Source organism: Antechinus flavipes, chromosome 1 (assembly GCF_016432865.1).
Source record: "Antechinus flavipes isolate AdamAnt ecotype Samford, QLD, Australia chromosome 1, AdamAnt_v2, whole genome shotgun sequence".
In the NCBI taxonomy this organism is placed as follows: Eukaryota; Metazoa; Chordata; class Mammalia; order Dasyuromorphia; family Dasyuridae; genus Antechinus; species Antechinus flavipes.
This window is the reverse complement of record NC_067398.1, coordinates 117,777,043-117,790,053: the sequence shown is the minus strand read 5'-3', so window position 1 is coordinate 117,790,053 and position 13,011 is coordinate 117,777,043. Positions and strand designations below refer to the sequence as shown.

Genomic DNA, 13,011 nt, shown 5'->3' with positions numbered 1-13,011 from the left:
CCAATATTTGTCACTTTCCTTTTCTGTCATATTAGACAATCTGACATGTGTGAGGTAGTAGCTCAGATTTGTTTTAATTTGCATTTCTTTCATTAATAGTGATTTAGAGCACTTTTTTCAATATAACTATAGATAGCTTTGATTACTTTGTCTGAAAACTTCCTGTTTATGTCCCTTAAGCATTTATTAATTGAGAGATGGCTCTTATTTCTATAAATTTTATTTTTTCTGTATATTTGAGAAATAAAGTGTGTATTAAAGAAATTTACTGTAAAAAAAAAAATTTCCCATGGTAAGGATTACCAACTATGTATTTCCCTCTATCCTACTTTCCCATTTATCCTACTCTCTCTCCTTTTTCACTGTCCATTCTCAAAAGTGCTTTGCTTCTGACTTTTACCTACCTCAGACTGCCTTCCTCTCTATCAGCTCTTCTAATCTCTTACCTCCTTCCCTTTCTACTTTGCTTTATGGTAAGATAGATTTCTACTTCCAACTGGCTGTGTATGTTATTCCTTCTTTGAGCCAATTTCAATGAGAGTAAGATTCAAGTGCTTCTCTCCCATATATCCACCATCTTTTCTCCACTGTAAAAGCTCTTTTTCTATGTGAGGCAACCTCTTTTATGTAACACAGTTCACCCCTCCTCCACCTCTTCTTATCCCCTTTTCCCAGCACATTCCTTTATCTCACCCCTTTATTTTATTTTTGATAATCATCCTATTATATCTTCTATGCATACTCCTAACTACCCCAATAAGTTCTAAGAGTTCTACTTTTCCCAAGTAGGAATATAAACAACTTACCTTATCAAAATCCTTTATAATATCGTTATCCTTTTCAGTTTGTTAATGCTTCTTTTGCATTTTGTATTTGAAAGTCAAATTTCCTATTCAGGTCTGGTCTTTTCATAGAAATGCTTGAAAGTCCTCTATTTTGTTGAAGGTCCATTTTCTAAAAGTGAAAGAAAAACAAAATTGGAAGCAAAGAAACCTAAAAAAAAAAATTCTAATAAAATAGAGAGGGAAACCAATTATTTGCATCAAAAGAGAAAAAAGGAGAATTTACAACTGCTGAAGATGAAATAAAGGAAATCATCAGAAATGACTTCACCCAAATGTATGTCAAAAAAAACCTGGTAGCCCAGATGAAATGGAAAAATGCTTACAGAAATATAAAATACTACCTAAGAAGGAACAGATTTGGATGGGAAAAATCAAGATGATAGAGTAAAAGCGGACACTCCTCCAACCTCTCCCAAATTACCCTCCAAACCCAATCTTAAAATGAACTCTGGAGTGGCAAAATCAACTAAAGGATTGGGCGAAACAGTAACCTAGCCCAGAATACCTTAGAAGATTACTAGGGCAAGAGGGGAGCACAGCTGAGTGCATGTCATGCCTGACAAGCCAGGAGCAAGTCCTCGAGCTCTGGGCAAGTCAGTAGTGAGGCCTTCTGCTTGGCACTGGGTATAGGCCTCTGATGCATTGACCATACATGGAACCAGGTCAGAATCTTGAGGTGAGAAGGAGCACCTCTACTCTAGCACTCTCACCTCTTCCTAGATTATAACACCTTGGAAGTCCCAAAATATTACAGGTCCCCAGAACTGTCTCTGAAAACAATTGCCTAAAAAATCTAAAGCTTGGGATGGTGCCCCCTTTACTTAAGAAGTAGAGCCCCATGTTAGCAAAGTCAAGAAATAGGATGGAATTTTTCTATTACTCATATTAATGTTCTTTTACCCATCAACTCTTTGTATTTAAGTTTAATCTCCAATGTATTTTTAATTCTTCACTAACCCTTTGTTGAATATAATTGTAACCCTTATCTTAAAGCCCACTGGTATGGTACTCTCTCCTTATTTATGGAGATAAAGTTCCTACCCTGCAGGAGGGGTGGAATAGTGTTGGTGAGACAAAGAAGCCAAACTTCCACTAATCCCCTTGATCAACTTTTGAGTCTTCTTTTTGATTCTACAAGTGTTGAGTAACTCCAGATACTCCTAGCTTCCAGCTTCTAGAGAGAAGATACAGGAGACCGGCTGGAAAAGAGAATTCCAGGCATCAAGAACAATTGGTGAAAATACATTGAGTTGAGGTGTCTTGTATTAGGAACAGCAACAAGGAGAATCACTGGATCGCCAAGTACATGAAAAAGAGTAAAATAATAACAAAAATAGGCAAAATCCAAATTATAAAAGACTTTGACTGTGAAATAGGATTTGATCCTTCAAGTAATAGAGAGGCAATGAAGGCTATTGAATAGGAGTATGCTATGGTAATACTTTTGTTTTAGGAAGATCACTTTGGTAGCTAGCTAAGTTGAAGGTGAATTGAAATAAAGACTTGAGGCAGGAAGACCATACAAAAAGTTATTACAAGAGAAAAGATCGGAGGTCATGGTGAGCATATAAAACTGGATTAGGAGTTGTAAGAGAGAAATGGAATGGCAACAGATTGTGATCAGATAAAGGAACTTCAAAGTTCATGAATATGAATATAGGACTATTATGGGTAATGATAATAGAAAAGGTATACCAATTCAGTGTACCTGAGGTATAGTTGAAGATCATATTTTGGGAAATGAATAAATTTTTAAAATGGGAGATTAGATTTTTGAGGGAGATTATGTTTGTATATTGAAATTCCTTAATAAGAGGTCAGAAGTTGGGAAAAGACAAATCTGTGAGTCAGGTACTGAACTCAGTAAGAGTTCTAGAGGCCAAAAAACAACAGCTATTAGAATCTTGTTTGGATGGGTGAGAAATCTTGGCTTCATCTTTTCAAAAGAGTGACAGTGGATCATCACAAAGTAACTTCAGACAGGTCAAAATTCTGGGTTTCCAAGAAGAGCCTATATGGGGTTGGGGTTTCCATTGCTTTCTTTCCTAGTTCCTGTTTCTTTTCCAATTGTTTTTGCTATAGTTCTCCGCTTATTTATATATATGTACATATATATAAAAAACTTTTAAAAATCTTTGCTTAATCATTTCTAGAAATTCTGGGTGTATTTATGCCCTCATTGTGTTTTAATTTGGGAGAGTTTGCTCATACATATGTTGGCATCACTTTCTCAGTCCCTGGGTCTGTGCCCTGAAACTAGATGTCAGTCCATAACACTGTGAGTTGGCACCTGTTCCTGCACCCTGCACAAGGATACACTGCTCTATATGGCTCTAGTGCCTCATCTAGAACTTGGGCATAGCCCTGAGCTTCTTTCAGTAACAATGCTGGAATGATTCTCCTGATGTGCCCCTGACCAGATCCCATCTTCAATGTCCCCAGACCTCTCTGTTTTTCTCTCTGTGATGATCTTGTCTCAGAAAAAAATTGACTCTCTGTGAATTTTTCTTAGATTGCCCATTTATACTTCCATCTGGTGCTTTTTCTAATTGTGTTAAGAGATTTATAGTGGATGGATTACTTGCATTTCTGTTTGTTACTCTGTCATCTTGACTGTGTCTATTAATTTTTATGTATCTTAAATTACAAATTTTTATCTAATAAATTTGATAGCAATTTTTTCCCCATTCATCCATTTCAATTCATTCATTATTTTTACTTATGAAGAACAATTTCTGTTTCATCTAATCAATTTTCTATTTTTGTTTTTTATAGTTAAGAATATAATCTCTTATCCATAACTATGAAATGTATATGATCTGTTTCAATTCTAATATTTTTATGGTAGGACATTTAATAATAAATTAAAGTGTTCATTTTTAAAATGTACTATGGAATATGGCATGAAACGTTGGTCTAAGACTAATTTCTGGCAAACTGCTTTCCATTTTCCCCAGCACTTTTCTTTTTCAAATAGTTCTTTTATAATTTATGTTTTCTGATATATTAAACACAAAGGTTATTGGGTTCCATTATTTCTAATTTTCCCTTGTAAAGTCTATTTCATTGATCTACTTTTCTGTTTTTTAACCAAGACCAAAAAGTTTGATAACTGTTGCTTTATAAGATAATTTGAAGCTTGGAAGTCTTATTTTCCTTTTATTCATGCCTGTTTTCATTATTTCCTTTGGTATTCTAGATCTTTTGGTTTATCAAATAGATTTTGTTATTATTTTATTGATGTAAAATATCCTTTTGATAATTTTGTTGGTATTGCATTAAAAGTGTAAATTAACTTTGGTAGCATTATAATTTTTATCATATTGTCATAACTTAGCCATCAACACTGAATATTTTCCAACTATTTAAGTTGCTCTTTAATTCTTTTTTTTTAATATTTTATTTTATTTTATAATAACTTTATATTGACAGAATCCATGCCAGGGTAATTTTTTTACAACATTATCCCTTGCACTCGCTTCTGTTCCGATTTTTCCCCTTCCTCCCTCCACCCCCTCCCCTAGATGGCAAGCAGTCCTATATATGTTAGATATGTTGCAGTATATCCTAGATACAATATATGTTTGCAGAACCGAACAGTTCTCTTGTTGAACAGGGAGAATTGGATTCAGAAGGTAAAAATAACTCGGGAAGAAAATCAAAAATGCAAATAGTTCACATTCCTTTCCCAGTGTTCCTTCTTTGGGTGTAGCTGCTTCTGTCCATCATTTATCAATTGAAACAGAGTTAGGTCTCTTTGTCAAAGAAATCCACTTCCATCAGAATACATCCTCATACAATATCGTTGTTGAGATATATAATGATCTCCTGGTTCTGCTCATTTCACTTAGCATCAGTTCATGTAAGTCTCTCCAAGCCTCTCTGTATTCATCCTGCGGGTCATTTCTTACAGAACAATAATATCCCATAACATTCATATACCACAATTTACCCAGCCATTCTCCAATTGATGGGCATCCATTCAATTTCCAGTTTCTAGCCACTACAAACAGGGCTGCCACAAACATTTTGGCACATACAGGTCCCTTTTCCTTCTTTAGTATTTCTTTGGGATATAAGCCCAATAGAAACACTGCTGGATCAAAGGGTATGCACAATTTAATAACTTTTTGGGCATAATTCCAGATTGCTCTCCAGAATGGTTGGATTCGTTCACAACTCCACCAATAATGCATCAGTGTCCCAGTTTTCCCACATCCCCTCCAACATTGATCATTATTTTTTCCTGTCATCTTAGCCAATCTGACAGGTGTGTAGTGATATCTCAGAGTTGTCTTAATTTGCATTTCTCTGATCAATAATGATTTGGAACACTCTTTCATATGAGTGATAATAGTTTCAATTTCATCATCTGAAAATTGTCTGTTCATATCCTTTGACCATTTATCAATTGGAGAATGGCTTGATTTCTTATAAATTAGAGTCAGTTCTCTATATATTTTGGAAATGAGGCCTTTATCAGAACCTTTAACTGTGAAGATGTTTTCCCAGTTTGTTGCTTCCCTTCTAATCTTGTTTGCATTAGTTTTGTTTGTACAAAGGCTTTTTAATTTGATATAATCAAAATTTTCTATTTTGTGATCAGTAATGGTCTCTAGTTCATCTTTGGTCACAAATTTCTTTCTCCTCCACAAGTCTGAGAGATAAACTATCCTATGTTCCTCTAATTTATTTATAATCTCGTTCTTTATGCCTAGGTCATGGACCCATTTTGATCTTATCTTGGTATATGGTGTTAAGTGTGGGTCCTTGCCTAATTTCTGCCATACTAATTTCCAGTTATCCCAGCAGTTTTTATCAAATAATGAATTCTTATCCCAAAAGTTAGGATTTTTGGGTTTGTCAAACACTAGATTGCTATAGTTGACTATTCTGTCTTGTGAACCTAACTTTTTCCACTGATCCACTAATCTATTTCTTAGCCAATACCAAATGGTTTTGGTGACTGCTGCTTTATAATATAATTTTAGATCAGGTACAGCTAGGCCACCTTCATTTGATTTTATTTTCATTAATTCCCTTGAGATTCTCGACTTTTTATTGTTCCATATGAATTTTGTTGTTGTTTTTTCTAGATCATTAAAATATTTTCTTGGAAGTCTGATTGGTATAGCACTAAATAAATAGATTAGTTTAGGGAGTATTGTCATCTTTATTATATTTGCTCGGCCTATCCAAGAACACTTAATATTTTTCCAGTTATTTAAGTCTGACTTTATTTGTGTGGAAACTTTTTTGTAATTTTGCTCATATAATTCCTGACTTTCCTTTGGTAGATAGATTCCCAAATATTTTATGCTATCAACAGTTATTCTGAATGGAATTTCTCTTTGTATCTCTTGCTGTTGGATTTTGTTGGTGATGTATAAAAATGCTGAGGATTTATGGGGATTTATTTTGTATCCAGCTACTTTGCTGAAATTATGAATTATTTCTAATAGCTTTTTAGTAGAATCTCTGGGGTTCTCTAGGTATACCATCATATCATCTGCAAAGAGTGATAGTTTGGTTTCCTCATTGCCTACTCTAATTCCTTTAATATCTTTCTCGGCTCTTATTGCAGAGACTAGTGTTTCTAATACGATATTGCTCTTTAATTCTTTAAAGAACTTTTTGTAACTTAAATTTGTAAATATTTGCATATGTTAGTAGATTTATCTCCAGATACTTTATTCAATCTATAGTTATTTTATTTTTTTAAACAGGATTTCTCGTTTTACAATTAATTCTTGAATTTTGTTATCATTACATAGAAATGCTTTTGAATTTTGAGGATTTGTTTTGTAGTCCACAACTTTGCTCTTAATTGTTGCAGTTTTATCTTTGCTCAATCCTTAGGATTTTCTAAGGAAATCATCAAATAGATTTTTATTTCCTCTTTGCCTAGTTTTATGTATTTTATTTATTTCTCTTGTCTTCTTGCTATTGCTGACATTTCCATAATTATATCAAATAATAGCAGAGCCAGTGGACATACTTGCTTTACTTCCATATTTATTGGAGAAAGTTCCATTATATCCACATTGCAAGATATCTACTATAAAAAAATTCTTTATGAGATATTAAAATATTAAAACCAATTCTCTATGTCTATATTTTGTAGGATTTTCACCACAAATGAGCATTGCATTTTTCTAATGTTCTTTCCACCTCTATTAAGATAATCATGTGATTTTTTGATGTTTTTGTTTTGGACATAATTATACTGATGGTTTTCCTAATATTGAATCATTCTTGTACCCCTTGTATAAATACAACTCAGTCATGATAAATGCTTTACTTGGATGAATTTCCATAGTCTGTTTGATAGACTTTTGCTTAAAATTTTTGATAAGTATTCATTGATGGTATTGGTCTATAATTCTCCTGGGCTTTATTCTTCACTGGAATGGGTATTAGGCTGTATTTGCTTCATAAAAGAACTCAGGTAGGTGCTTTCTTTCTCAATTTCTGAGAATAAATTGTGAGGTATGACTCCTAATTGTTCCATAAGAGTATGATAGAAATCTCATAAATCATCAGAATTAGAAGTTTTTCCTTTGTCAGTTTCTTTACAACCAATTTGATTTCTTTTTTCTGTCACTGGATTATTTTGAACTAGCACAGTCAGAGGTTCTAACTACTAAACAGTACCAGGCATTACTAGTTATTGCTGCTTGTTTCCAACCTGTGACAAAGACCTGCCTATTGACTTCTCTTGGTTTCACTGTACAAACCTGTTATCAGAAAATCTCTATATTGTTGACCACTCTTTTTTGGCATGTTTTTGTTTTTTTTAAACTAATTGCAGACTTTTTTATGTGCCCTGCTTCTCTCTGTCTTACACTACTATTTATGGTTCTCCACAGTGGCCCCCAAGTTGGAGGTTAGAGGATATGTTTACTCTTATTTCTTCAGACCATTTCTATCTCTATTTTATTACTGTCTGTGATTCAAAGGTCTCATGTTTTGTTACCATTATTTCATGAATGTATATTACATATAGGCATTTTCAAAGCAGTTCTTACTTCTATTACATGTCTAGAGGTGTTTATACAATTTCTGTTATTGTTAAAACACAGAACTTTCTTGGGCATCTGCCTGAGGTGCTGGCAATTGACTTGAACATTATAGAATAGACAAGACCTCCTTGCCCCAGGTAATGATGTGAGATCCAGGCATGGGCCCTGGTGTGGATGGCCACCTGGAGGTGAAGAGCCTTACCACTAGGGAAAGGCTGCTTTCTGCCCGTTCTTCAGGATCTCATTAGTCTCAACACTTTAAGGCTGCTTTCAGCTGGGCTTGGTGAATAGGGAGCCACATTTTATATGTTCTTTTTTTAACCATCAGTAAAAGCAACCACCCAAAATGAATAATGTATCTCCAAGTATTTTATTAGAACCAGACAAAATTAAACTTAAACAAGTATGAGGAACCTATTACAATCTACCCTCTAACCTCTACCCCACAATGACCAAGGTAGGCAAGGTCACAAATCATAGCTACTCTGGATAGAAGCATCCAATTTAAAATTACTGTAGGCAAAATAAAATATTTGGAAGTTGACCTTGCCAAGAAAAATCTGTAAATATATGGATACAATTACAAAATAGTTTTCACAAAAATAAAGTTAGAACTAAAAGAATTGGAAAAATATCAGTTGCTCATTAGCAATTATATTAGCCAAGCTAATATAATTTAAAATGACAATTCTACCTAAATTAATCTGCTTATTCAGGGCCATACTAATCAAACTGTTCCCAAAAATTACTTTATAAAAAATAACAAAATTCATCTTGAAGAACAAAAGGTCAAGAATATCAAGGGAATTGATGAAAAAATTTGCAAAGGAAGGTGGCCTAGCTATACCAGACATAAAACCATATTATAAAGTGATGGTCCTCAAAACCATTTGGTATCGAGTAAGAAATAGACCAGTGGGTCAGTGGAATAGATTAGATTCGCAAGATACAATAGTCAATGACTATAGAAATGTAGTGTTTGATACATCTAAAGACTTCAGCTTTTGGGATAAGAACTTACTATTTGACAAAAATTGCTGGGAAAATTTAAAAATACTATGACAAACTTTGGCCAACATCTAACACATCCTATACCAAGATCAAGTCGAAATGGGTTTGTGATTTAGACATAAAAGATGATACTATAAGCATATTAGGAGAACAAGGGATAGTCTGCTTCTCAGATCTGTGGAGAAGGAAAGAATTTATGACCAAAGAATTAAAGAACAATATGAAATGTAAAATGGATAATTTTGTTTACATTAAATTAAAAAAAATTATACAAACAAAACTAATGCAACCAAGATTAGAAGTTAGCAGTGGAAAGCTGGGAAACAATTTTATAGCAAGTATTTCTGATAAAGGCTTCATTTAAAAATTTTATAGAGAACTGACTCAAATTTATAAGAATATCAATCATCCCCCAATTGATAAATGGTCAAAAGACATGAACAGAGAATTTTCAGATGAAGAAATTAAGTTCCTTTCTAGTCATATGAAAAAATGTTCTGAATTATTATTGATCAGAGAAATGCACATTAAGATAACTATGAGGTACCACTTCATATTCTCAGATTGGCTAAGATGACAGGAGAAGATAATGATAATTGTTGAAGGAGATGTGGGAAAACTGGGACACTAATGCATTGTTAGTGGAGTTGTGAAATGATCCAACTATTCTGGAGAGTAATTTGGAATTATGTCCAAGCTCTATCAAACTGTGCATACAAATCAGCAGTATCTCTACTGAGTATATAACTCAAAGAGTTCATAAAAGAGGGGAAAGGACCTACATGTGAAAAATTTTTTGAAGCTGCTCTTTTTGTAGAGACAAGAAGTTGGAAACCAAGTGGATGCCCATCAGGTGAAGAATGGCTGAATAAGTTATGCTATATGAATGTAATGGAATATTACTGTTCTATAAAAAATGATGAGCAGGCTGGCTTCATAAAAGTCTGGTGAGACCCACATGAACTGATTCTAAATAAAGTGAGCAGAACCAAAAAACACTGTACACAACAACATTATATGATGATCAACTATGATGGATTTGGTTCTTTTTAACAATGAGATGATTCAAGACAATTCCAATAGATTTGGGATGGAAAATATCTACATTCAGAGATAGTTCTTTTGGAGAATGTGAATTAAAGCATAGTCTTTTTATCTTGTTTGTTTCTCGTGGTTTTTCCTTTTTAATCTGATTTTTCCTGCACAGCATGACAAATGTAGAAATATGTTTAAAAGAATTGTACATATTTAACTTATATCAGATTGCTTGATGTTTTAGGGAAGGGGAGAAATGTAAGGGGAAAAAAGAGAAAAATTTGGATTCCAAAGTCTTAGAAAAATGAATGTTGAAAATTATCTTTGCATGTATTTGGAAAAATAAAATACTATTGAGAGAAAAAAATCATACCTACTTCTACATTTTGAGCTCCAATTTTACCAAGGCAAACACTAGCTGTGGGTTTCTTTTTCTATTCCATCATTCTTGGGATCTTCATGACTCACAGCAAGCTTCATTTGCAGTCCTAAATGTGCTAGTGCCCACTTTGATGCTAATGTTAGGGCCATTGTCCCTGCCATACTGCTGGTATTCATCTTGCTGCTGCCTGCAGGCCCTTTATCCTCTGCTTTTTCTAAACCTCATAACCATTATTTCTGAATTCTAGGATTATTCCAATTCATTTTAAAAACCAAGTTAGATCTGGTCTGGTGCAAATGAACAAATTGGAGTCACAGTGCTCACATTGGATAGCTACTTTTATGACAATAAAAAAAGTACATAGTGAGAATGAGATAAAATTGACTATTTAGTTGTACAGTGGATCAATAGGGCAATTCCTGAATGCCACTCAAAAAGATTCTTTCTTCAGGTGGCATATTTTGACTTATTTCATACTGAAGTGCCTGCCTTTTTTAGATAGTTCCCTTCATATACAAAGATATGGTAGTATCATTCCATTGAAGGGAAATTAATGTAGATTCTTAGTAAGTTTCTGTATTCTTTAAGAGTTATATGTGGTCACTTTCTTTGTTTCTTACACAGGAATTTAAATCAAAGAATATCATGAAAATGGGAGTAAAAAATTTGACATTGAACATCTTTGAGGGGCAGATCACTGTGCTTCTTGGACATAATGGAGCAGGGAAGACTACTACCTTGTCCATACTGACAGGTATGTATGTACTTCAAAATTGTGCAACAAAAACAAATGATTTGCTTCCCTTCCCAGTGTAGAAAGGTCTGGTCTAAACTGTTGGAGAGTTATTATTGTTTTTAATTACATTTTATTTTTATTTAATTATAAATTTTATTGCTAACTTAATATTCATCAGAAGACATAAAATTAGCAAACATTTAAAATACGCAGCATAAGTAGGCTGCAACATATTATCAATGATGATTTCATGTAAGAAATGCTATTAAGTTCCTGGTGAAAGGGACAGTGGTAACTGTATCATATCTTTGAGACGACATCCTAAAGGTTGGACTGCCCTTCTACAATGTTCTGGTAATACAGATGATTAGGAATGAACCTGTATCTGTGAATTTCAATTCCATCCTGTTGTTTTCTAAGATTGGCTCATTATAATGAGGAAAATAATATAGGCAGAGTTCACGAAGAAACTCTGCATCGGCTCTGATGATCAAAGGATTTCTGCCTCACATGGAGGTGAAATCTGCTTGTTGGCATTTGACATCCAGTGCAACGGATTTGTTGACTGCTTGGCCCAAGAAGCTAGTCCCCTGCAGGAAATTTGTTCTCTCTATTGTCATAATGATGTGGTTCTGACAAAAGGAACTCTTCTGATGGTCAACTTTTAAATTATTTAGTTAAGGTGAAGTATTTTATTTATAGATCTTATTATCATGATTCAAGATCCTGGTTCCTAGAGGTTTGTGAACATCCTAACAGTGACATAGTAGTGCTCAGTGTAGCACTCAATGTTTGATACTGCATCTCTAAATCAGATTCTATGCATTGTCTTTCCTCTTCAGCATTCCTCTGCTCTTCCTGGTCCTATGTCATTGCTCCTCTGCTTATGTTGTACTGTATCTCCTGTCAGGGTTTTTCTGTGAGTGTGACTTTTTGTAGAACTTGGGCAGAATTTTTGGTTGAGGTAGAAGGAAATTGGTCCTAGGACTGAATAAAACATAGAAGTTCAATTATCTTGTCTGTTCATTTGGCCTTTTTAAATTGCCATTATTTTAGCATAAAGACTAGGTAATAAAAATGTTCTCATACATATTAGAATAGATTTTTATCATAATGGCCTTTGGAGTTTATTAAAATCATTATACTAGTTTTCACAAAAGAAAAGAAATGCTATTAAAAGTATCCAGAAGATGTGGTATTATAAAAGCAATTGACATGTCAAAAATTATGGGTAGCAGATAAACAGCCCGATTATTGCACTGTTACCCACAGAATGTAAACAAATTATAGAGGCCTATCATAGAGGCTTCATGAGCGTAAATGGACAAAAAGTGTCAAAAAGGAGCAGTATGGACGAAAGGAGCCCTCCATTTTTATTAAAGTATAGAAAGTTGTAATCGGTATGGATGCAGTTCTGATTTTACTGATGTAGGTAGACACCAGGAATTTTGTCATTTGCCACCTTGGCTGCTGTTCAAAAAAGTCTGGTCTATTATTTCTGTGACACTAACTAGCTATGCACATGGACAGTAGTAAAAAGCTTTCTATAGCAACAAGATGGAAGGAGTATTGTTGTTAACCTTCAACTATGATACTTCAGTCTTTGTAACCAATATTTTGGGGTTTTCCATGTGTGTTTCCTGTTCTTTGTTCTTTTTACTTCCCAAAACTATCAGAAAGCTAGTAAGCCTTACCTCATGGTCTTTTGGCTGACCGAGGAGCCAAGAGAACCATTTTATTGTTAATTGCTAGACTTAACAAAAAATGAACATGCTCAGAACTTTATGCCTCAGTTTACCTTAATTTCACTCATGATACCTTCAGAATACTCAGTTGAGATACACTGATTTTCCAAAAACTAAAGAGTCCAATAAGCCATGGAGATTAATAGGCAATCATTTTTCCTGCATGTTTCAAGAGTTATACCAAAAGCTCCTTGTAGGAGAGGGTTTCATCATCACTTCTTTGTTTTCAAAGGTC

General features: G+C 34.0%; 1 protein-coding gene across 1 annotated transcript in view; it reads left to right on the top strand.

Moving 5' to 3' along the window:
- Positions 1-13,011, top strand: part of LOC127556397 (phospholipid-transporting ATPase ABCA3-like) — a 234,964-nt gene that overhangs the window by 126,437 nt on the left and 95,516 nt on the right. Inside the window, exon 11 of the mRNA XM_051989532.1 lies at positions 10,920-11,049. Coding sequence (XP_051845492.1) covers positions 10,920-11,049 — 130 coding nt within the window. The remainder of the gene's footprint in view (positions 1-10,919; positions 11,050-13,011) is intronic.